The sequence below is a fragment of the Leucopleurus acutus genome, assembly GCF_964270905.1.
Source record: "Leucopleurus acutus genome assembly, chromosome: 8".
NCBI classification, from domain to species: Eukaryota; Metazoa; Chordata; class Mammalia; order Artiodactyla; family Delphinidae; genus Leucopleurus; species Leucopleurus acutus.
The window spans coordinates 79,962,753-79,989,667 of record NC_139151.1 but is presented as its reverse complement, the minus strand read 5'-3'; the positions used below and the strand labels follow the sequence as shown (position 1 = coordinate 79,989,667).

Here is a 26,915-nt window from a genome sequence, read left to right as displayed (position 1 = left end):
AAAACAGAAAAATAGATCAATGGAACAGGATAGAAAGCCCAGAGATAAACCCATGCACATATGGTCACCTTACCTTTGATAAAGGAGGCAGGAATGTACAGTGGAGAAAGGACAGCCTCTTCAATAAGTGGTGCTGGGAAAACTAGATAGCTACATGTAGAAGTATGAGATTAGATCGCTCCCTAACACCATACACAAAAATAAGCTCAAAATGGATTAAAGACCTAAATGTAAGGCCAGAAACTATCAAACTCTTAGAGGAAAACATAGGCAGAACACTCTATGACATAAATCACAGCAAGATCCTTTTTGACCCACCTCCTAGAGAAATGAAAATAAAAACAAAAATAAACAAATGGGACCTAATAAAACTTAAAAGCTTTTGCACAGCAAAGGAAAACATAAAAGAGACCAAAAGACTACCCTTAGAATGGGAGAAAATATTTGCAAATGAAGCAACTGACAAAGGATTAATCTCCAAAATTTGTAAGCAGCTCATGCAGCTCAATAACAAAAAAACAAACAACCCAATCCAAAAATGGGCAGAAGACCTAAATAGACATTTCTCCAAAGAAGACATACAGACTGCCAACAAACACATGAAAGAATGCTCAACATCATTAATCATTAGAGAAATCAAAACTACAATGAGATATCATCTCACACCAGTCAGAATGGCCATCATCAAAAAATCTTGAAACAATAAATGCTGGAGAGGGTGTGGAGAAAAGGGAACACTCTTGCACTGCTGATGGGAATGTCAACTGGTACAGCCACTATGGAGAACAGTATGGAGGTTCCTTTAAAAACTACAAGTAGAACTACCATATGACCCAGCAATCCCACTACTGGGTATATACCCTGAGAAAACCATAATTCAAAAAGAGTCATATACCAAAATATTCATTGCAGCTCTATTTACAATAGCCAGGAGATGGAAACAACTTAAGTGTCCATCATCAGATGAATAAATAAAGAAGATGTGGCACATATATACAATGGAATATTACAGCCATAAAAAGAAACGAAATTGAGCTATTTGTAATGAGGTGGATGGACCTAGAGTCTGTCATACAGAGTGAAGTAAGTCAGAAAGAGAAAGACAAATACCGTATGCTAACACATATATATGGAATTTAAGAAAAAAAATGTCATGAAGAACCTAGGGGTAGGACAGGAATAAAGACACAGACCTACTAGAGAATGGACTTGAGGATATGGGGAGGGGGAACGGTAAGCTGTGACAAAGCAAGAAAGTTGCATGGACATATATACACTACCAAACGTAAAATAGGTAGTGGGAAGCAGCCGCATAGCACAGGGATATCAGCTGGGTGCTTTGTGACCACCTAGAGTGGAGGGATAGGGAAGGTGGGAGGGAGGGAGAGGCAAGAGGAAAGAGATATGGGAACATATGTATATGTGTAACTGATTCACTTTGTTATAAAGCAGAAACTAACACACCATTGCAAAGCAATTATACTCCAATAAAGATGTAAAAGAAAAAAAAAAAAGATTTGTCCTAAACTAAAATAATGGAAAATGTTTTGGATTTAGTTTGTTCAAATTTATATTACTGCTTGATTTGTTTTTTTTTTCAGTATAGAAGATACAAGGCTTACTGACTGATATTTAAATGAGCCTAGATCTCAGGAACTTAACTAAATCTAATACTGTAAAGTAAGCAACTATTTATATGAGGGTACAAATTGAATTTAGAAAGTCTAAAAAGGAAGATACTGCTGGTCAGTTTCCGTCACAAAAACTTGAACAACCTTAATAGTAATAACATATATTATTTCAAGTTGTTAACAATATGGGCTTATACACCCATGACAAAAGTCACCATGGGGTAAAATCTGGTAATTAACAAACAATATTAAACAGGCCTAGATGGTAATTTCAGGTGGAGGAGAAAAAGCAATACCAACCTCTGGTTAAATAGAATAAATTATAGTAACAGGAAATAGCATTCACTTTGTCAGTCCATTCCAATTTACCTTAATTTAGGGAAATGCGTCAAGGAATTTTAAGTGATGAGCTAACTGAGATCTTAATTATTAGAAAGATAGCCTTGCTAATAGTACAGTTCTCTCTCCTGTAGTTAATATGTTGGATTGATTGTTGGTACCATACTGTAATGACTTTAAGTAACAAGGATATGGTAGCTTTAAGACCTGACCATCAATCAGAGTGGTGTCGCCAAGGAATACCTGAATCCATCCTTAAAAATACTACATTGCACCTTGTTAACATGTCTAGTACCACCAGGAAGATAATTTTGTTGTTGTCCTTGGCTTGTCCCCGATTTCGCCATGACCTCCATCTCTCTCTCTCTCTCTCCCCGTGTGTGTGTGTGTGTGTGTGTGTGTGTGTGTGTGTGTGTGTAACCTTGTTTTCTAGATCCTGTGATTCTTTTTTTTTCTTTTTGGCTGCCATGGTACTTCCAGATCAATGAACTTCCTATAAGGTAGCCTATTTCCATCTCAACAGGCTTTGCTCCTCCAATAACAGCTTTAAGGATGAAGATTTGGTCTATAGAGTCAGATCAACCTCGATCAGAATCATAGCCTTGCTACTCATATTGTGTAAGCTTTTGAACCTATTGGAGCCTCAATTTCTAACCTGTAAGTAACAATCCTTACCTCACAGAATTGTTGAGAGAATTAAGGGTCCACACAATTATAAACTAGATAGTATAATGCCTGGAACAGAGAAACTCAATGAATGTCACTGTCCTTTAGATCTTGTCCATTCCTAGATTTGCCAAACATCATTCTTGGTCTAACTGAAAAATCCCTGTTAGATCTTACCTAGCTGTTAATTCAACTGCCCAAACCACAAAGCATCAGAATGAAACTTGTTAGTGATGGTAAATTCAGACTCATAGAATATATGTACAGTTCTACCAGGACAATTCTAAGATTAGTATGGATGTACTCAGCAGTTTTTTTTTTAATACCTTTCTACTTTTAAGTAAAATTAAAAGAGCATTTTGCTCAAATACAGTTCAGTGGATAATAGGCATAATTTTATTTTACTCATGTTCATATAGAATAGTAGTGTACTGGGTTAGCCAAAAAGTACCTTCGGTTTTTAAATAAAAATAAAACACATTTTTCATTTTCACCAAGAATGTTATTGAAGAACGTATTCACCGTTTTGTTCCACTACCTTCTGCCATTTTTCTTCATAATTCCATCTTCCCAAAACTTTTAAAATGAGTTTATTTATTTATTTATTTGCGGTACGCAGGTCTCTCACTGTTGTGGCCTCTCCCGTTGCGGAGCACAGGCTCTGGACGCGCAGGCTCAGCAGCCATGGCTCACGGGCCCAGCCGCTCTGCGGCATGTGGGATCCTCCTGAACCAGGGCACGAACCTGTGTCCCCTGCATCGGCAGGCGGACTCTCAACCACTGCGCCACCAGGGAAGTCCTCTCAAAACTTTATCTTTTTGAGCAAAGAACTGTTCCGGGTGCCTTTTACAGTCTTCCAGGGAGTTGAATTTTTTTGCCTTAAGAGAATTTTGTAAAGACTGAAATAAATGGAAATCTGAAGGGTCAATGTCTGGTGAATACGGCAGATGAATCAGAACTTCCCAGCCAAGCTGTAACAGTTTTTGCCTGGTCATCAAAGAAACATGCGGTCTTGTGTTATCCTGCTGGAAGATTATGCATTTTCTGTTGACTAATTCCGGACACTTTTTGTCAAGTGCTGCTTTCAGTTGGTCTAATTGGGAGCAGTACTTGTTGGAATTAATCGTTTGGTTTTCTGGAAGGAGCTCATAATAAGGGCTCCCTTCCAATCCCACCATATATCACCTTCTTTGGATGAAAACCAGCGTTTGGTGTGGTTGGTGGTGGTTCATTTCACTTGCCCCACAATCTCTTCCATTCCACATTATTGTACAGTATCCACTTTTCATCATCTGTCACAATTTGCTTTAAGAATGGAAGTTTTCGTTAGTTTCAGTAGAGAATCACATGCAGAAATACTGTCAAGAAGGTTTTTTTCCGCTAACTTATGTGGAACACAAACATCAAAGCGATTAACATAACCAAGCTGGTGCAAATGATTTTCAACGCTTGATTTGGATATTTTGAGTATGTCGGCTATCTCCTGCGTGGTATAACATTGACTGTTCACAACTAATGTCTCAATTTGATTGCTATCATCTTCAACTGGTCTACCTGACCATGGAGCATTGTCCAGCGAGCAATCTCCAGCACATAACTTCACAAACCACTTTCGACACGTTTGATCAGTCACAGCACCATACACTGCACTAATCTTTTTTTTGCATTTCAGTTGTGCTTTTACCTTTCTTGAAATAATAAAGCATATTATGCTGAAAATGTTGTTTTTTTCCTTCCATCTTCAATATTAAATGGCTACACAAAAATTCACCAATTTTGATAAGGTTTTTTTTAATGCATGGTAATTTGACAGCTGTCACAATACAATCTAACAAAATTGTTTCGAATGAAGTGAAAGACAACTAAGGGCTACTAGAGCCATCTTACGGAAGAAAATGAACAAACTTTTTTGGCCAACCCAAGTTTCGATAGGGCTACAAGGCAAAAGGGGCAATACTCTGGAAAACTGATAGGCTATTAGGAGGCTTCAGAATATGCATTCAAATAGTGAAGAAGCCAACATACAAAATCTGCCCCTCCAAATTAAAAGTTAAGAGATCTTGTCAGTCCTCCAGAGATCACCAACTTACAAATGACTAAACTCAGGAGAGAAAGAAAATATTAACATAATTTATTGCATAAATATTACCATAATTTATGACAATTCATTATTACCTTCTAGTGAAGAATACAATTGACAAAAGAGCTAGACCTGCAAGTCCTTGAAGCTGGGAACTTCTTTCTGCTGTATGAAAACTTATTATGATCTGAAAGCTATTGTTGAACTTGGGGTAGTACAGAATTAACTATTCTGTAAGATTCCAGTGTTAAATGGCAACAGGTTAAGAAAGCCTCTTGCATCCATCTTCATCACAGGGAAATATCAGCTTCCAGGATCTGACTGGCCAAATTTATTGGCTTGGACTCCCTCTTCCCATAATACCACTTAGATTAGCATTAAACATATTTGCATCTCCAACTTTCCCTTGTCTATGAATTCATGTGAACCAACTCCTCCTTTCTGAATGCCATGAACTTTCTTCAGATATGTTAACATCTCTGATTAGTTTACAGCCTATGCTATCTACCTGGAAGCATCCAGCTTTTCAAGATACATTTGCTCAATACTATTATTATCCATTACATATTGACTTAGAGTTTAATTCTCAAGGGCTTATTTTCATGTTCTTAGGGGAGAACCTCAGGAACCCTCATTTATAGACTACAGTTTGATGATGTCTCTACATTAACAATATGGGGATTTATTACTATTAACTAGAAGCTTTGTTCACTGTATTTCAGAAGGCATCCTTAGTAAGACATAGGAACAGCAGAAATTTGCTTTACATTTTACTACCTCTGCACAACAACCTCAATCTCCAAACATGAGAAGATATTTGACCTCTACTATTAGTCATTGGTCTTTAAAAGATTTTTGTTTTCCTTTATGACATTCTTCACTCCATGAATGCCAATTTGTGCAAATGAAGGTATAAGACTTAGAACAAAAAGGTTCCAACAAGATGAGTCACACTCTAAGTTAACAGGTCATATCAAAACATGGGGAAAGGCTATATGTGAATAATTACCATGAGACAAAGAAGTTTGTGGGAAAAAAAGTCAAAGTCAACTCAACGTTAAATTGTTGACTTAAATTGGACATTAAATTTCTCATATAAAGATCCTTCTGACAGATTGGAAGAAATGTTGGAAAATACATTTGTTTCAGTAGAAATGTTTGTGCAGGTCTATAATTGCAGATTAGTAACAGAATAGCTTACAAATTTAGATAGAAGAAAGACTAATGTTCTTTTAGAAAGTAAGCTTCCCAAATGTAGGGACCATGATAAATAATGTGGTGGAGGGGGTGCATAAAATGAGAAAAACATGCTTAAGCTTTGTTTTGTAGGTACAGGCTATTCAGTTCCTGGGCCAGTGTTGTGCATAGAGACAAGTGCTAATCTAAGCTTTTAAAATTAATTTAGATTCAAAAGAAATTATCCTATACTTTCCTAGAATGTGACCCTCTTTGTGTTATTTAATATATGTTACCTATTTAAATGATGGAGAATGTATTTCCAAGGTGCTGAGGAATGAAGAGGAGGTGTAAAGCTGTCTTACACATAATACTGTGTCTGATTTAGTACCATAAATTTTAGTTTCTCTGGAGAAGGTTGAATCCAACTGACTGTACAAGAAACAGGACACAACACACGATTGCTGACCTCTAGGATCTTGCCTTTTATGCAGTATTCAAAAGAATATGCATTAAATATAGTTCCTTTTACTTTTCACAAAAGGCATAGTTGGGCCTGCACCAAAATGAAACCATTGCTTCAGTATCATATTAATATTGTTAGTAGTCTAAAAGATCACACTGTATCTGTAAAAAAGAAAATCAGTATTAAAGTTATCCTCTTCACTACTCTGTGTAAAGACTGCAATGATTTTTCTTTTAGAATCCCAAATCTAGAGAAAGACTAAAGTCTATAATGAGTAGCAAACAAAACTGATTTATTATGTATGGATAGTGTTAGGTGTGGGCGTGTGATGGGAATTCTACAGTCTTAAAAAGAAATTAAATTCAGAGTGTTTTTGAGAAATTGATTTCTTGTTATGAGGAGAAATGCTTTATCAATACTCACCTGCCACCATCCATTCTCATGTCCAAGGGGCCATCCTTCCGAAGGGAAAAACCTCTTTCAGGGGCATCAAGTTGCATGGAGGAACACCCAAGATCCAAAAGAACTCCATCTAAAGTCCCTGGTTGCACTCCAGCTTTCATTAGTAAGGCTTCTGCCTGGCTGAACTGGCCCAGGATGGCTCGGATCTGTTTACTGGGGATAAACCCAGGAGATGGAAAAAACATTTATGTCATATTAAAGTCTTTCTTAAGGACTAGGATCAATGAAAGGGAGCACATTCTGTTATTAGCTTATTTAACCAATATATGTTTACTAAGTGCCAACCACATGCTTTGTACTATATAAGGACATACAGATATGGAAACTCTATATCTTTGGTTTCAACACCAGAGGTGGTTTGACATAATTTTTTTTTTTTTTTTGCGGTACGCGGGCCTCTCACTGTTGTGGCCTCTCCCGTTGCGGAGCACAGGTTCCGGACGCGCAGGCTCAGCGGCCATGGCTCACGGGCCCAGCCGCTCCGCGGCATGTGGGATCTTCCCGGACCGGGGCACGAACCCGCGTCCCCTGCATCGGCAGGCAGACTCTCAAACACTGCGCCACCAGGGAAGCCTGGTTTGACATAATTTTATTCTTGCTAATAAACACAATTTATTTTATACTTTGTGAAGGTATATAAGTTTATGAATTAGAAAAATTTCCTGGTCAGACCCGTCCTTTTATTTATTTTTTTCTAAAAAAAAAAATTCATATATCTCTGGGCTGGGAAAAGAAACATATGCCATTCTATCAAAAGAATAAACACCTGTGCACTGTTGCTGGGAGTGTAAACTGGTATAGCCACTATGGAAAACAGTATAGAGGTTCTTCAAAAAATTAAAAATAGAACTACCATATCATCTAGCAATTCCACTTCTGGGAATATATCCAAAAGAAATAAAAACACTATGTTGAAGCAATATCAGCACACTCATGTTCATAACAGCATTATTTACAACAGTCAAGACATGAAAACAACCTAAGTGTCTGTCAATGGATGAATGGATAAAGAACTTAAGATGTGTGTATATATATTATTCAGCCATAAAAAAGAAGAAAATCTTGCCATTTGTGACAACATGGATGGACCCTGAGAGCATTATGCTAAGTCAGACAGAGAAAGACAAATACTGTATGATCTCATTTATATGTGAAATCTTGAGATTGAAAGAGAGAGAGAGAGAGAGAGAGGGAGGGACAGAGAGGGGGAGAGAGAGAGAGAGCAAGAGAGAGAGAGAGAGAGAGAAAACCATGCTCATAAAAAAAGAGATGAGATTTGTGGTTACCAGAGGTGGGGGATGAGGTAAGGGGAATTGAATGAAGGTGGTCAAAAGGTACAAACTTCCAGACAAATAAGACAAATAAGTACTAGGGGTGTAATGTACAACACGATGACTATAGTTAACACTACTGTGTGGTATTTATGAAAGTTGTTAAGAGAATAAATCCTAAGAGCTCTCATCACAAGGAAAATAATCCCTTTCTCTTTTGTGTTTATATGAGATGATGGCTGTTAACTAAACATTGTTGTAATCATTTCATAATATATGTAAGTCAAATCATTATGCTGGACACAAACTTGTACAGTGTTATATGTCAATTATTATCTCAATAAAACTGGAAAAAAATTTAACTTTTAACTAGTAAACCAATTTAAATATCTTTTTTCTTTCTGTTTTATTACTTATTATATGTCAAACATCTTCAAGCCAACCATTTTAGCTTTCTCCATATTCTTCACATAATTCAGGATGGGGTGCTCTGCAGCTGCACACTTGAAGAATGAAACTATGCCTAAAATAAACGCCTTCTTACAGAAGCAATGTTTTAGCTCTCAGCAGGGATTCCGAAGTGAATGGAGCATTCAGAATTAACAGACAGGCAAGGAGTTGGGATCACCTTACAGCTATATTAATTCTCCTTCCTACACAAAGTGAGATGCTGCCTTCAGGGTTCTTCAGAAGCCCTAGGGCAACTGGCATGCATTTTGGAAGGGGAATGAGAAGAGAAAAATTGGGCAACACTCTAAGACCTCATTCCCTCCATCTACAGGTGTATGGAGTGAGGGTGGATTTCAACAGTGTTGGGGAATTCATATCTATGATATTTACTTATATGTTATGTTGTTTAAGGAGAATTTCACAGCTCATTGGTAATTTTTTCTCAAATTCCAATGGTGAAAGTGATTTTCAGATTCACTCACCAAATATTCACTAAATATCTGCTATGTGTCAGGCATTATGCTATTCTAAGGTATAAACAGATTAATAAATCATGGCTTTCTGAGCTTTGAGCTGAGAGAAAGGTATATAAATAAACTGCTTGCAAAACAATCTCATGGGTGCTAATAGTAGAGAGACAGACAAATTGCTATGTCTGTATTTGGAAAATATAAAATGAATATTAATACTAGCATTGAAAACAGAAATAGTAGAATCTTGGGATTGGAAGGCAACTCACAAATCATTTGTTCCAATTATTTAACTGATGTTTGAATCTTTTCCCTTTCCACCATCACGGCTGGGGGACAGGGTGGGGAGGAGACTCATTGTTTTTTTTTTTTTTTTTTTGCGGTACGCGGCCGTCTCACTGTTGTGGCCTCTCCCGTTGCGGAGCACAGGCTCTGGACGCGCAGGCTCAGCGGCCATGGCTCACGGGCCCAGCCACTCCACCGCATGTGGGATCTTCCCGGACCGGGGCACAAACCCGTGTCCCCTGCATTGGCAGGCGGACTCTCAACCACTGTGCCACCAGGGAAGCCCAGACTCATTGTTTTAATCATATCTCATTCACCCCATTGGTGAGGAACGGATTCCCATTCTAAAATTATGGAAATGGTCAAGTGAACACACAGCACCCGACACTGGTCAGATGAGATTGACAGGAGTTTATTAATCACATCCACTCACAGCCCAGGGGAGGAGGACACCAAATGCCATGCATGGCTACATGGGTGCTGCACTCAGGAACAGAGTGGACCGACAGGCTGTGAGAAGCAGATTTTATAGTATCAGTAGGGTAGGGTGCCGCATGCCCAAGAAAGGATGTGTTGGCTTGTTTGAATAATTCCACGGGCTGGCAGGGAACTGAAACCTGCTACTCAGGGATAAGCAGGTATTATGCCTGATCCCTTTGATAAGGAGTGTTGTTTGGCTAGGAACCTTCTCTGTGGAAGCACAGTGGGGAAGAAAAGTTGTGGTTAGGCCATTTAAGATTCTTCCAGCTTTCCCTAAATGTCAAGAACACATAATACTGGGCTTAAATTTTAGGCCTTACCTCACAGTCATTTAGCCCGTGTTTGAACATTCCCAGTAAATAAAAACTCACTATTGGTTTTTGGTTTTTTAAATTTTTTTTAGTCAGTTGTTTTTTAGTGAAGTTGCTGGCGGTTTCCTCACTATTTCTCTAACTTTTGTTCCAGGTATCAGTCCATGGAAAACAATTAAAAACACATGGCAGCCTGTTACATATCTATTGCTAGTTATTGTAAGCGATACTTGTTGGCTACCTCTTAGTTGCCAGTCTCTTTTTTCCAACAGGACGTCAAAATTTCAGCCTTGTATCTTGGGAGAGAATGATCATATCCATGATTGTTTATGTCAACTTGGCTTGGCAAAAGTACCCAGTTATTTAATCAAACAATGATCTAGGTATTGCTGTGAAGGTTTTTTTAGATGTGGTTACCATTACAGTCAGTTCCCTGTAAGTAAAGGACATTACCTTCCATAATGTGGGTGTGTGTCATCTGATCAGATGAAAGGCCTTAAGAGCAAAAAATGAGGTTCCCCAGAGGAAAAGGAAATTCAATCTCAAGACTATAGTATCATCTCCTATCATAATTTCCAGTCTGCTGGCCTGCCCTACCATTTCAGACTTGCCAGTCCCCACAATGTGAGCCAATTCCTTGAGATAAATCTCTCTCTCTCTCTCTCTCTCTCTCTCTCTCTAAATATATATATATATATGATGCGTATGTGTGTATATGTATGTATATCTCCTACTGGTTCTGTTTCTCCTGAGAATTCTATCCTAATGGATATAATATCTCTGCTCAAGAGGTAGATTTCTGATTAGCTAAGCTAATTTGCACACATGACCACCACGGCCCCTATAATTTGTTCTAAGATTGGCATGTGTCACACCTCTGACCAATAAGATACAAGAGATATTTCCTAGGGACTTGGGGAAAGAAAATTCTTTTCTTCCATTGAGCCATGGGAAGAAAAATGTTTTTCAGACTCTCACTTGATATGAAAAAGCACATAACTCTGATCATTGCCAGCAGATATCTTGGCCCAAAGAAGGGAGAGGGTAGCAGCCAATTTGGCCAAAACTCTACAAAGCATAGAGAAAGATTAACCATGCCATTAGATTGAACCTCACCTAAAATCCAACTTGTCTCTGAACTTTTGAGTTATATGAGCTCATAAATTACCTTTGTTATTTAAAACCAGTTTGAGTTGTTTTTTTTTTACTTGCAATGGAAAACATAACTATTATAGCTATCATGCTTCTCAGGTGTTCATTTCTCTAAATCATACAACTCTTGTTTCTTCTGCTATTCTCTATGCAAAAAGTCTTTCACCATGCAAGATGCTCTTTTCTGAATGTGTCCCAGTTTGCCTATGTCCCTAGACCTGAACTCCATAATGATCAGCACAGAATAAAGTAAATTCTTTCCTCTTTTGTTCTAGTTATTATGTTAATACAGCTCAAGATCAAAAGTTTTAGAATTTGTTTCACACTGTTGACTTATACTATCTAATACCATTGTACACCACTGCTAAAGCCTGTTTCCTCCACACTGTACTTGTGCAGCTTTGTTTTGTTAATTATTGTAGATCCAGTACAATCTCTAACCTACATATTTTCTACAACCCTTTAGGATCCAGGTATTATCTTGAACCATAGAAATCTTCTTTACACTGCAGCAAAAGCCTCAAACAAATCACTATTGCCCAGTCTTAATTCCTTAGCATTAGAGCTATATCCTGCTTAAAGCTAATAATATAATTGTAAAATAAAAATAATATCTTATAGGAGATGTTTGCATTCTTGGACACCCTCAAACCTAACTGTTTAACACTAATATTCAGATAGTTTTAGGCATGACAAAGAGTAAGTAACAAAAATATAATCCTCACCATAATCATTTACAAGTATGAGAATATCATATGGGGAAAAAAAAGTAACCATGAGACAACACCGCAAAGTAAATCATGTGTTTAAGGCAGAGTTTTCTGATGCTATATCAGTTATAGAATTAGATTATTATATCAGTTTCTAGAATTAGAATATTCTCATAGTAAAAAAAAAAAAAAAACATCTACAAGTATACCAACAAACTGTTGAAAACTTAGCCTTAACTTCAGACCCTGGGGCATTATTTCACATATGCAATTATACTGAGGCTAATTTTCCTGGGTAGGAAGATTCCACACCCACTTTTTTCTTTCCTCTTCTCTTTTTTCTTTCCTTCCTCTCTCCCTTCCTTCCTCAGGTCCTCTCTCTTCCTTCCCTCCCTCCCTACTTCCTTCCTTTCTTCCTCTTTTATTCAAATTTTATGTTCTTAATATTTTTGCATATGTATTTTACAAGTGTTATAAAGCAAGTAACAGAAAAGTGTGAAATCGCTAGAGAGGATCATGATGGTCACAAAAACAGAGCCAAACCAGGACATTTAGCCATAACTAAGAATACAGAATTTATCATTGTCATCATCATTTGTCGTTACCCTAGGATCCCCAGGATGTAAGTAAAATGTTGCTTGTGACTCAAAGCACATGTTACATGAGAAGATTCTACAACCCAACGCCAAGAAAAATAAGGCACTTAGCAATAGAGTGCCAGTAATACCCTAGTTCCTGGAAGCCATTTTTTGAGGCTTTGACCATGATATGATAAGTATTGTTAATCTTTACTCTGGCAAGTCATCTGCACTTGGAGTACAAGTTTTGGGTTTGTTTTATTATAAAGGATCCTAGTACATACTGAGGCTAGTGATGTAAGAGTAGCTACTACGTGATTTAGGATTAAACATGGAACTTCATCATTCCTCTAACTGCATACAGTGTAATGATGGCAGTTAAGGATAGATTACTCAACAAATTATAAAAGTAGATCTAGATTCTTTCTAAAAAGAATAAGTCATTTAGCTGTGAAGGAATTGAGGTCTTAGACAGGGAGATGGAAACAGATTCAGGCATGAAAGAATAAGAGATATAATTTATTAGAACTGGCTCAGTCACTAAAACTGAGGCATCAAGTCAGTATCAGCCGCGAAGGCAACCTCATGTAAAGTCACCTAAGCTACAGACTAGGCCATGTTCCGTCCATTATCAGGAACCTGTGGCGAAATCTGAGGGTACACTGAGCTAGCAGATGGATATGCAGAGAACTCTGATCATATGGACCAGAGTGACAAGCAGAACAATGTAAAGAAGAGAAGAAAACTAACATTTCTTAAGAAGATGCCAGGAATGTATTCAGATACTTAAAGTTCGTTTCAGGGTTCACTTTGTCATTTACTTTAATCATTCATTTTGTGTGTGCATTTGAGGGCATACCTAGGTGATAACATTCCCTAAGAAGATATGAAGAGCAAAATCCAAATTGTTTTTGCGGGGGTGAAGGTCTGATTACAGTGGATCCAAGCCTTTCTCACGTTAGTATCAGCATTAATCCATGAAATCCCAGCGTGCTACCTGTTTTCTAGTCATTAAATTTTATTGGTCTGTAGGCACAGAGCAGGGGCCTTGGCTGTTTTTATCACTTCATTAGGCACCCCCCCAAGCAAGGAATTCAGAGGGAGCCAAAGCAGTGGATGAAAGCATAGCTCATATTTGAGCAATGGTAAGAGCAAACATTTATAGAATGCTTCCTAGGTACTAGACCCTGTGCTAAGTGCTTTATACTTATTAAATCATTTCATCCTTATGATAACCCTATGAGCTAGGTGACATTATAACCCACATTTTGCAGATGAAGAAACAAGTACAAAGAATGAAGTCACTTACTCAAGCCATATAGCTAGTAAGTGCTGGAATTAGAATGCAAACTCAGTCCTTTCTGGCTCCAGAGTCATGTTCTTAACCACTACACTGTAATACCTAGGTTTCTAATTATTTAGTGCCATTTCAGACCTCTAACTCTTCATCATTATAACCTTGTCATGATCCATAAATCTGCCTAGTTTTTCTGATATTTATATTAAAATGCTTTAATTGTTTTCAATGTTTGCCATCTCTTCATAGCTATAGGTCTGCAGATTCGGCACTCAACAAATATTTGCTGAATAAGGATTATCTACCAGGTACTGGAATACAGGAATATAAAAATGAACAACAGCACACAATATAGAAAGGTATATACACAAACATATATAAATCACTGAGGAGATGGTTTATTTCTTCTTTAAACAGCAGTGGTAGAGCAGAAAGGGGAAACTGCATCATAAGGCTTATGTTTAAAAATTGGTTCTGATACTTATTAACCCTATGGTATTGGACAAGTTATTTATCCCTCAGTTTCAGTTCCCTGTGTCTCATGGTATTTAAGTTTTTCCCCTTTGAGGCAGCCTGGTATGGTAGAAGTATCTCAGTAAGTTCTGGAATCAGAGTGAATCAGATTATTTACTTTTTAATTATTTATCCCTTTATAACTCAGATTCTTTATTTGTACCATGTGGGCAACAGAGCAATTCCAAACTCACAAAGCTTTGGTGAAGAGTATGTTAATCAATGTACATGAGGACAGCTACTAAGATGCCTAGGCAAAGGAAGGCCCTCAATAAATGTTACCTCTCCCTCTGTTCCAACCTGCTTTTCTTCCCTTACGAGATTCTTCTTATGATTTGGTCACTATGCTGCCAACTGAAAGTTGGGAGCAGTAGCAAGGATTTGCTCCAGGCATACCAAATGCAGGGCCATACTGACTATAAAGAATTCTTCTCCAATCTCTTCTATGTGCTGCTACTGGGCTGTATTTCTCCTTCCATTTCACCATCCTCTTGTTATAGTTTGAGAACTGTTCACTTTTTGATATGTTAATGTTTACCATACTACATGAAGGTCCAAGATGCTGATTTTCATATTAATTGTGATCACTTTTTAAACACTATTAAAAGATACACTTGCTCAAAGAATATTTTCATACACTGTAGAGATGGAACGAAAAGACGTTTTTGTTCTGCATAATCTGCTCAAAATCTTTGATAGCATTATCTTTACTGACCATTGTCTTTCCCTTCAGGAAATACTTTCTAAAAATTGATTTAGTCATTTATTCACAACTCATATATTGACTTGAATAAAGCACATTTTAGAAATGATGAAATGTAATTATATTTCTATCTTTCAGTTACCCTTTCAAAATGTATTCAATGGCGTAATATTCCTCTCTTCTGGAATAACTGTTTCGGAGGCTATGTTATAAAGTCTTTGAAATTCCATTGTCCAGTAAGAGGTTAAAGTACTAATTTATATTAGACTTTCATAAGACAATTACGCATGTTGTGTTCTCCAGGGTAATCTTAAAAAGTATAGTAAAATAAAGTATAACATATGAGCAAACAGAGAGAGAAGATAGAATGATAATAACAAAAAAGGTGGCAATAAAGAAGAAAAAAAGGAACAAAGAACAGGTTGATACATAAAAAACTAACAGGAAGATAGCAGATAGATCCAAACCCAAATACACCAGTAATTATATATTTTTTTATTTTTACTTTTTTTGTTTTTGTTTTTTGTGGTACCCAGGCCTCTCACTGTTGTGGCCTCTCCCGTTGCGGAGCACAGGTTCCGGACGCGCAGGCTCAGCGGCCATGGCTCACGGGCCCAGCCGCTCCGTGGCATGTGGGATCTTCCCAGACCGGGGCACGAACCCGTGTCCCCTGCATCGGCAGGCGGACTCTCAACAACTGCACCACCAGGGAAACCCCACCAGTAATTATATTAAATATTCTGACTGAATACTCTAATTTTAAAAAGATTTTCAAAATCCAATGATATGTTGCTTATAAAAGACAAATTAACTATTAGGACACAGAGAACTCAAAAATAAGAAGATGGAAAAAATGTTAATGCAAACACTACACAAAAGAAAGGTGGTATCAGATACAGCAGATTGAAACAGTACTAGAAATAAAAAGAGGTATTTTTATCATGAAAAATGGGTCAAATCTACCAAATGGCATGCAAATTACAAATCTTTATATCCCTAATAATAAAGCTTCAAAATATGAAGCAAAAATTGACAGAACTAAAAGCAGATGGATGAATATATAACCATAATGGTAGATTTTAAAATATCACTCTTAGTAAATATTGACTAAGCAGAATAACATATAGGAAATTTGAAACACACAATTTTCAAGTTTGATTTAACTGACACAAAAATACTCCAAAACTACATGAATGTATATATTTTTAAAGACACACTGAATTTGTAAAACACAGACTATCTGCTGGGGCTATCAGACTAGTTTCATCAAATTTCAAAGGGCTGATATCATACAGAGTATATTTTCTAAGCACAGTGGAATTTAAGTAGAAATCAATAATAGGAAAAGTGCTATTAGAAAGTCCACAAATGTTTGGAAATTAAGTAATAGGCTTCTAAATAATCCAGAAAATAAAGAAAATTAATAAATATTTTAAACTAAACAATACTTAAAGAGTACAACATAACTTACCACCTAATGAAAATGCAAAACATCAAAACTTGTGGAATACTTCTAAAATCATTATTGAGATAAATGTACATAAAAGAATGCTGAAAATCAATGATCTATGCATTCTTGTTTCATAAATTAAACGATAACAGCAACAATCTATGGAATAGGATAAAAAATGATTTGCAAATGATGTGACCAACAAGAGGTTAATATCCAAAATATACAAATAGCTTATAAAACTCAATATCACACAAACAAAGAATCCAATCAAAAAATGGGCAGGAGATCTAAACAGACATATTTCCAAAGAAGACATACAGATGGCTAACAGGCACATGAAATTCAACATGTTCAACATCACTAATTAAGAGAATTGCAAATCAAAACTACAATGAGGTACACCTCACACTGGTCAGAATGGCCATCATCAAAAAATCTACAAAGAATAAATGCTGGAGAAAAGGAAACCCATGTACACTGTTGGTGGGAATGTAAATTGGTGCAGCCAATACACACACACACACACACACACACACACACACACACACACATACAATAGAATGTTAGCCATAAAATAATGGAATATTGCCATTTGCAGCAACATGGATGGACCTAGAGGGTATTATGCTTAGTGAAATAAGACGGACAGAGAAAGACAAATACTATATAACATCATTTATATGTGGAATCTAAAAAAAATAATAAAATGAATCTATATACAAAACAGAAACAGACTTACAGACATGGAAAACAAACCTATGGTTACCAAAGAGGAGAGGGAGGGGAGGGAGAAATTAGGAGTATGAGATTAACAGATACAAAGTAATATACATAAACAATAAGGATTTATTCTATAGTACAGCAAAATTATACCCAATATCTTGTAATAACCTACAATGGACTATAATCTGCAAAAAACAAAAGCAAAAACAAAAGCCCAAATCACTCTACTGTACACCTGAAAGTAACAAAATATTGTAAATCAACTCTACTTCAATAATAATAATAATGAAAAAGACAATACCAAATTAAAATCCTAAAAAGAGGCAGAAAATTATAAATACAAGAGCAAAAAAAAAAAATAGAATAGAAATAATTAAAGATAAAAAAAAATTTGTTCTTTGAAAATACTAAGAAAATTGATTAATCCCTTATAAGGGTAATCAAGAATAGAGAATGAACAAATTATTAACATAAGGGGTAAAAAAAGAACATGTCACTACAAATCTTACAGGCATTAAAAACACAATAGGAAGCCTTCCCTGGTGGCGCAGTGGTTGAGAGTCCGCCTGCCGATGCAGGGGACACGGGTTCGTGCCCTGGTCCGGGAGGATCCCACGTGCCGCGGAGCAGCTGGGCCCGTGAGCCATGGCCGCTGAGCCGTGCGTCCGGAACCTGTGCTCCGCAACGGGAGAGGCCACAACAGTGAGAGGCCCGTGTACCGCAAAAAAAACAAAACAAAACAAAAAAACCACAATAGGACATTATCAAGAACTTTACGATAATAAATTTGAAATTTAGATCAAATGAAATTTTCCCAGAAAAATCATAACTTACTAAAACTGTCCTATGAAGAAATGTAAAATATAAATAGTCTTAAAAGCATTAAGAAACTAAATCTGCAATTATAAAGCGTTCCACAGAGAAGACAACAAGCCTAAACAGCTTCACCATGAATTCTTCCAAACAGTTAAAATAGCATCAATTTGATATAAACCCCTCCAGAGAATAGAAAAAGAGCCATTCACAAAGCCAGCGTAACCCTGCTATGAAATTAAACAAGTACATTATAAAAAAGCAAAACTAAAGGCCAATCTTTCTCATGGGCAAAATAACAAAAGTTAACAGAATATGAGCATATCAAATCCAGCCACATATATAAGGGATGATATCACTAGGTTGATATCCACTTGGCAAGGTCTGTGAAGCAGTTGAACATGCAATAATACCGAAGCTAAGGAGAGAGGTCAGGGCTGGAGAGACAACTTTTGTAATTGTCTTAAAAGAGTAGGGATTTAGAAAATGTTTATTAAATGAATATACAACAGGATTTTAAAACGGAAAAATTCTTCTGGTCTGTTTCAGGCCAATATAATCGGGAAATAGATAACCACTGCTAAAAGAAATACCAAATAAAAATGCAATTTTCCCAAATACATGGCCTAGAGAAGGTTTCATTACACTTGGGCCCCTCATAGAGATGTTTATTTAATTTTATATTATAAAAGACATTAGAAAATGAACAAGAATTCTAATAAGAAAATTTTCTTGGCAGGAACTGCTTCCTTGCTTAATTTTCTTGGCATCTCACTTTACTCATTTTAATGATATTCAAACACTTAATCCTTGATTCCATGTAATTCTCACATAAAAATATCTATATCCTCTGTGCTTAAATCACCCAGCCCACTCCCATACCCCACTCTCTCTCATTAAAGACTACACTGTTCCAATGATTGGTGATAATTTCTTCTTCTAGACTGCAGTAGAGCTTACTTATGATTCATTTGGCACTCAGTACATGCTACTTTGTAATGTTGTTTACCTTTTTATCATACTGCCTCTGCAACAAGAACTTAAACCTATTACGGGTCATATAGACCATGTTATACAGCTTTTGGTATGTGCAGTACCTAAAAGATTCTAAGTGTTCAATGAAAGTTTTTTTGATGATGAAAGTGGTGACAATTTTAAAGGCATTAACATTTTTTAAAGGCATCAAAGATGAGAACTCAGTAATAAAAAGCTCAATGTTTTTTCCATCATACTTTGCTAAGAAATACATGTAAGATACACAGTAAACTGATACAGCCTTGGAGGGACAAACAGTTATGCAGTGTGTAGCCTGTAAATTTAAGTCAATACACTCATTAGAAGGGCTTAAGTTTCAGGCATTTATTTTTCACATTTGTAAGAGTCATGAGGTGTTTTATGGAACCACCTTATAACCATAGTCAATCAACCTAAAGTAGTGTATTTTAAGTTTTTGTTCATGATATTTTGCCACCTACATTATCACAGAAGAAGTTTGTTCATGGTATCTTGCGACCTGCATTATCATGGAAGAACTTAAATATACTCAAAGGAAAAATGCTGGCATGTTCCATTAACAAAGGAAATAAAATTCACAATTCATACATACTAACCAAAGCCAGGGAATTCAGTTAAGGTTTAATTTAACTCATTCAATAAGGAAGGAAACTTTGAAGTGCTTTAATTTGAAGGGTGGTATTACAATACTATTTAAATAAAATTCCTTTTTGGAGGATCCTTTTTTTCCCTACTGGAGCACTTTAAAAAGTCCCAGAAAAAATGCATTTTATTTCATATGTACAGAGATTTTACATATCTACAGAGATATGTAAGAGTGTTGGTTTTCTCTGCATAATAATTATCAGATAGTATTTGAGAAATGATGTTTAAACGGCTCCTTCTATGATTTCTAATATTTCTGACTCCTTATGCTAGATAACCCCACTCCCTTCATATTATCCTCTTATCCAATTTTCTATAAAGCTTTGTGTGATAATTGGAATAAAAAGTGTCCATCTTTTGGGGGCATCATTTTCCAAAACTTACATGTTCTTACGTAGTTCTGATGAATTCAGCCTCTAAAAAATCACCATGCATATACACTGCCAAAATATCCCATTGATTCTATCAGTTATTCAGGAAGATCTCTCATGACTTAAACATTAATAGTTTCGAATGCCTGGCATTGATGACGCCGGGTGCTTGGATGACTGCCTGAACTCAGGTCTGAAGGGACCAGATGATTTAATCTAATGGTCTCTAATTAAGGGTGAATATCATGATCATCTGGAGAATGCTTACAAATTATGGATGTTTTATTACCATCCTAAAAAATCAACATCAAGACAAACATGCTATATTTGGGGGATTTTTCTGAAGGGTTCTTATTCTCATAGCTCTCTTTAAGGAGCAATGGTTAGATACGGCCAAAAAGAAAATAGGTTTAGGAATGTCTATCAAGACCAAGAGGAATGGCAAATTCTTGAGGCTGATGATAGCTTTTATACACTAAGTACGCACAACAACCATAAAGCAAAAGAGTAAGAAAAATTAAATGCTTACTGTTATGGTAAAGGATAACAATTGCTACATAAGGCAAGGGATGGCAGCTTCTAGGAACACTGAGGCTTGGGAATATTAGTTGTGTGTCGCCCCCTTCCAAAGAGAAGAGAGAAATTCTACTTACTGGTGATGAGCAATGAGGTCACTGACACAAGGATGTCCTGTGAGGGCACTAAGCTGTCCTTATGCATCAGCAGGTCCTAACTCTAGTGTGTAAGTCTGAAATTACCAGTTCCTACCCTAGTATCTTTTGATGGGTGGACTTAAAATGGCACTGTAAATTTAAATTCAGTTTAAATAAAGAAATAAAAGTCACTAAATACAACCAAGTATTTTAAAATGAAGGAAAAATCCATAATAGAAGTCACTAGTGATTTTCAAATGAAGAGAGCAGTGATTAGCTAAAAATTCAGTCTGATGTTTGAATTTTTAAATTAATGCACATTTTAATCTACTCTATGATATATCTATATTCACTTTAATATAAAATAATGTTTAATTATAAAACTGTTTAATTTAACAAGTCAAATTGTTGCTCTAGGAAGACATACCATGTTTTTCCTGTAATCTTGAATACTCACTGACAACACTTCTGACAACATATTAAAATGATGCATATTAAAACGAAGCATCCAGAGAAGGAAAAGACAGCCTGCAAACCTTTGTCCTATTGGTGGTTCTCATTAGTTTCAAAACTCAGTGTGGTTATTACATAATATAACAAGATTATGGCAAATAGCTAATGGTTTTTAGTTTAAGGAAAAGAAAATATGGCCTTTCTGACCTCTTGAAAAAAATCATTAAAACTAAAAATTGATACTGAGATTTTAGTGAATTTTCATTGCTTTTTTTAAGTTCAGAGGGAGTAAGAAAAATGCATTCCCTCTGTAAATGCAAATTAATTAGCTGAATATGTGTCAGGAGCAAATTTTTTAACCATACTATTTTCCAATGACCTCTCTCTGAAAAGGTTTTTCTGTACTTTTCAGTTGCTTAGTTTTATTTCTGTGACTACTGTATATCATTTCTCGTTTTAAAAGAATATTCAAGTGTACATTAGCAGGAGATAATTTCCCAAACAAAGCATGAATTTAGTTTATGTACGTCTTGAGTGGCATTATTTTGCAAAAGGGTGACTGCGTGATTAGGTTCAAACCTGGAATTGATGATTTGTATATGACATATAAGTTAAATTATTCTAAAATCTGGAGGCTGTGGCTCTAGATGCATAAAAATAATAACAGTTGTTGGCCACAATAGATTTAATCAATTTTATAATTTCTCTTAATTCAAACACAACATTACATTGCAGAAAGTAGAGCCTGCTGATAACACTGCAAACATAAAAATTACTTTAAGACCACACTACTTTTTATTTTAGGAAATTCCATAGGGATGTTTGACATAATTCTGAGTATATGTGGAATCCAGTTAGAAAATCAAATCAAAAGAATAAATCATCTATATATTAAGTTTAAATTTTGAAATGTTAATATTCTTTATACACAGATAAGATGCTTTTGAGATTTTTAAGGAAATCAGTCTGACACTTTCTGAATAATTCTATGTGTCAAATACTACATTAGATACTAAGGTCCCTATTGTAAGAGTTCATAACAGTGCACAACTTTATGATTCACAGAATATTTTAACTTAATCACATTTTGACCTTCATCACAATTCTATAAATTATATAATGTAAACACTTTTCTCCTTACTTTATGATTAAAACTTCAGATTAGAGAATATTTTTCTTACACATCTTTCTATAAAATAATCTAGCACAGTAATAGGGAACAGAATGGGTACTTGATAAATATTTGATAACCAGTGAATTGCTCAAGGTCACACAGCTAGTAGTGGTAAAGGTAAGTACTAAACTTAGGTCAGTTAGTTCCAAGACCAAGATGTCAAAGTATTACTATAGATAGCTTTGAGAGGTTAATTCAGGGCATCTGTTTGCACATCTCTCTGATGAAACTGATTCAACACCTTCTTAATATAGTAATTCTAGAGCTATGTATACATTTTTTTTGAAAAGGTGGAATGGCAGGCCAGGAGAAAAAGTCTATTCATTTCTCTACTTTTAGCATCCACTCTTGAGGGGGAGGAGGCAGTAAAGAAATGGAATTATAGAGATCTAGCATCTATGTCACCCATGTGGATGGCTAGACCACCGGCAAGTATTACCAGACTGAAATTATCTGCCTGATGAAAAACTTATGTGCACTTGAGAATAGGAACTATCCAAATATCAATCTTGAATCAGAATTAACCAGGTTAGCTTCATACCAACACAACAAGGTTTCCTGGAACAACTACATATCTCAACTTTAAAAACTGCAAAAATAAAATCTGAAATAACACATTTTTGCAGTAAGTACTAAAATGAATTCATTCAGATTTTGGGGTCAATAACTTAGGTTATTTCATTTGTGTTTAAATTAGTTTTACAATAAATATTTATTGAAAGGCATTTTCAGGACTGCTGGGTTAGATGATAAAATGTCCAGAAATGCTGTGTGTCTTTGGGTAAATCATTTCTATATCTGGGCCTGCTTAATCATTATAAAATGCCAGATCTGGACTTAAAATACCTCTCAAATACCAGGATGCCCATAGTCAGTAATTTTTTTATAACAATAGCTAACATTATTGAACCCTTACTATGTGTCAGGCACTGTTCTGAGCATTCTCTTTGTATAAAGCATATAATCTTCAAACATACCTGAGGTAGGTAGTATTATATTCCCCCACTGTATAGATAAGGAAACTGAGGCAGCAGAGTTAAGAAACATCTTGAAGGGTTACATAGCAATTAAGCAGCAGAGCTGGAATTCTAACCTAGGCAGTCTAGTTCTAAAGCCTGTACTATTAAGCACCATGCTGTACTGCCTCTGAGACAACAAGAGTTACTAAGTCCAATAGCACAAATGATAGTTACCATTTATTGTTATTATTATGTGCCAGACATTGAGTTAAGGGCTTTATGTTTATTATTTCATTTAATCCTTAGAAAAACAATAATCTTTGAGGTAGTCATTATTATACCTATTATACAGGTCAGGAAACTAACTCAGAATTTTGAAATAATCTGCTCACTGTCAGAGGTAGTGACAGGCTGAAATTCTAATCCCGTTTGCTCTGTTTCCAGTGCTTCTACTTTTAACCACTGGGCTATTATGATGCTTTGTAACAAATATACTATTTTTGGGGTTGGAACTCATCCTATACATTTTGCATCTCAAAAGAGTCTTGGTGGGTTTCAGGAGAAAAAGATGTAGTTGGAAAAAATTATAACATGCTGAAAGGGTTACCAGTATGGAGCTCTCCTACTAAATTTATATATAAGCATTTGAATTTTCCCAGGAAAAACAATCAATATGCGATTAACAGACACACACTAATATACATAAAACAGATAGGCAACAAGGACTTACTGTATAGCAAAGGGAACTATATTCAATATCTTGTAATAATCTATAATGGAAAATAATCTCAAATATATATATATATATATATATATATATATAACTGAATCACTTTGCTATATACCTGAAACTAACATAATATTGTAAATCAACTACACTTCAATTTTAAAATGTGAGAATTAATAAGTAAATACCACATTAAAAATAATAGTACTAATGATTGTTGAATCTGAGGTCTGACACTAAAGTTTGAGAGAATAACTTTCTTTCCTCAGATTAAATGCAGGCATCTCCTTAACTGACACAACTGAGTTATTCCATACACACAATTCTGGCAATGTTTCATACAGGGTTTTAAGAGCAGCTAGGTCACTAAGTAAAAAACTGAAATCTTTTTCCTCTTCTTAATTCCAAATGGTGGTCCCTTCAGATCCAATTTGAAATGCACTGGCAGAGCTCAGCATGTAAGCTGGCACTTGGCTGGCTCAGAAGTCAAGGGACTTTAACTCCATGCATGGATGCACAGAGTATTTTAGTACCTTTGGGAAAAAAGCAGTAAAGCTAAGCAGGAGGAAAACCTGTCTGTAACTGATTATATTACATTTGTACAAAATGGTATCACTCCCATCACTTCTAAAGATTCTACTGTTGAAAGTAAACAAGTGCTAAGGTATCCTCTTGAAATAGAGTAACAGCAATAATGCCAACAAACATGGTAGAACTATGCAGTATCCATATCCATTGTAATAAACAACAAAAATAATATGCAACTAATCCCCTTCCATAAAATAGTAATCAGTCATTAAATTAAGAAAAATAAAACAATAATGCTTGGCTTTTAAAAAGAAACTTTTAAAAGGCTCAATATATATAATGTTAGTATATATATACACATATATAAACATATTTAAATATATATTATATATCTTAAGAATACAAAGCATATGCATATTATATATACACACATGCATATATATTTATGTATTATATGTAATTTTTTAGTTCTAAGAGGGAAAGAAATCTAATTGGTCAAAATCAGTCATAAAATTTTAACCATGTTTCTGCAAAAAACAGCAGTGCCAAAGGGTAATGCATTGCTAATGGTTTCCAGTAGAATAAATAGCAACTCTGACGTCAAAACTTTGTTACACTCCAATAACTGGCTCACTTGGGGTTTCAGGTACAGCAAGTTACATGTCAGTTTTAAATAAAGTTATAAAAATAGAATGCCTGGTGAGCCATATTGTGTCTATGCAACCTGATATGTTATGATTTATATCCAATAAAACGTTAACAAAGGTGATAGATTATACCAAAATAGTATGTGGTGGTTTAGGATGCCCTGCTCCTTAAATTTCAGGTAAAAAAAATGCTATATTTTACTTTGTCTTTTCCTAAAGTGGTATATAACTGAGTTACCCACTGTTAGCACATGTCAAATCAGAAATATTTACATGACAAAGTGATTCATGAACTGGTAAATCTCCCTTGATAAGATATAATAATAATATTCTAACCAGAGACATGGAGCAATAAGGAACAGTAAGTCTACAGAATGCAAAAAAAAGAAGGGTTATTATGTTAGTCATATAGGAATATCAGTCATTTTTCAGAAAAGATACTGCTCAAATATAGGAATTTACAATCAAAATGGAGCAATTGTACCACCTTACCTTAGAACTAGAATTGAAACTATAAGTTGAAAACCCCAAAAGATGTGTTCCAATTATATATTATATTTAATAATGAAAAGATGCCAATTAACACAGTTTCATTTTAAAATGGGTGCAAATGAGATCTTATAAGGCTTGAAGAATCCATCAAACAGAATATACAATCAGAATGATAATGGTTTTCTATAACAGTGTCTTGCTATGGATGGCATAGAGAATATATTTGTGTAGAAAAGGGGAATACAATTCCTATTTCAGCAACAGTATTTACAGAAATATTATCAAAACCAAGCAATATATATTCAAATTACTGATGAAGACAGCAATTTATGTGCAAGAAAATATTTACATTCTAGTATTACTCAATTATTATTTCTATATTAAGATAGAAGATATTTTATTCTTATATATAGACATTTATATGTGTTTTAACCATGCAATAACACATAAATCCATCCATACATATGTATTTCTTCTATTCCCTTCTTTTCACTTACTTTGTATAAGAGAGGCAAAGAGATGGAGATTTAGGCAGACAAATCCAAGTCTCTAGAACACTGCCCCCCACATGCAATGTTCCAAGCACTGCTATAGGCTACTGAAAATCATCAGCAAACAAAACAAAGAGTTCTGCGTCATGGAGTTGATATTCTAGTAGGGGTGGGGATTAATAATAAACTTTTTAAATAAGTAAATTATATAGTTTAATAGGTGATAAGTGACAACAAGAAATACAAAATAAAGTGGAGAAGAGTAAGATCAGAAGTGCTAGGGTTTTGATTTTAATAAAGTGGTCAGGTAGGTCCTGAGAAGGTGATGTTTGAGCAAAGACTTGAAGGAGGGAAAAGGAGAGGGGAGAACTTTCCAGGCAGAGGAAATAGCTAGTACAACAGTCTTAATTCAGAGGCACGCCTGATAATTTTGAGAAACAGCAAGGAAGCCCGAGTGACCACTGCAAAGTGATAAAGGGACAGAGAAGTAATGAGGAGGCTGAACATTATAGAGCTTTGTAAGCTACTGTAAGTTCTTCATTTTCTATAAAATAGTTACCACTGCAGAGTTTTGAGCAAAGGAATGGCATAACCTGGCTTAAGTTTTACAAGGATCATTAATGGCTGCTGTGTTGAGAATACACTGAGGAGACAAGAAGGTTGGGTAAGAGGTTACTGAGTGATCCAATTAGGACTGAGGTGGTAGCAGTGGAGGTGGTGCCATCTAAACAT

At 35.6% G+C, this 26,915-nt stretch overlaps 1 protein-coding gene across 1 annotated transcript in view; it reads right to left on the bottom strand.

Annotated features, from left to right (window-relative positions):
• METTL15 (methyltransferase 15, mitochondrial 12S rRNA N4-cytidine) overlaps positions 1-26,915 on the bottom strand; it is a 201,272-nt gene that overhangs the window by 50,254 nt on the left and 124,103 nt on the right. Inside the window, exon 5 of the mRNA XM_082844944.1 lies at positions 6,782-6,973. Coding sequence (XP_082701070.1) covers positions 6,782-6,973 — 192 coding nt within the window. The remainder of the gene's footprint in view (positions 1-6,781; positions 6,974-26,915) is intronic.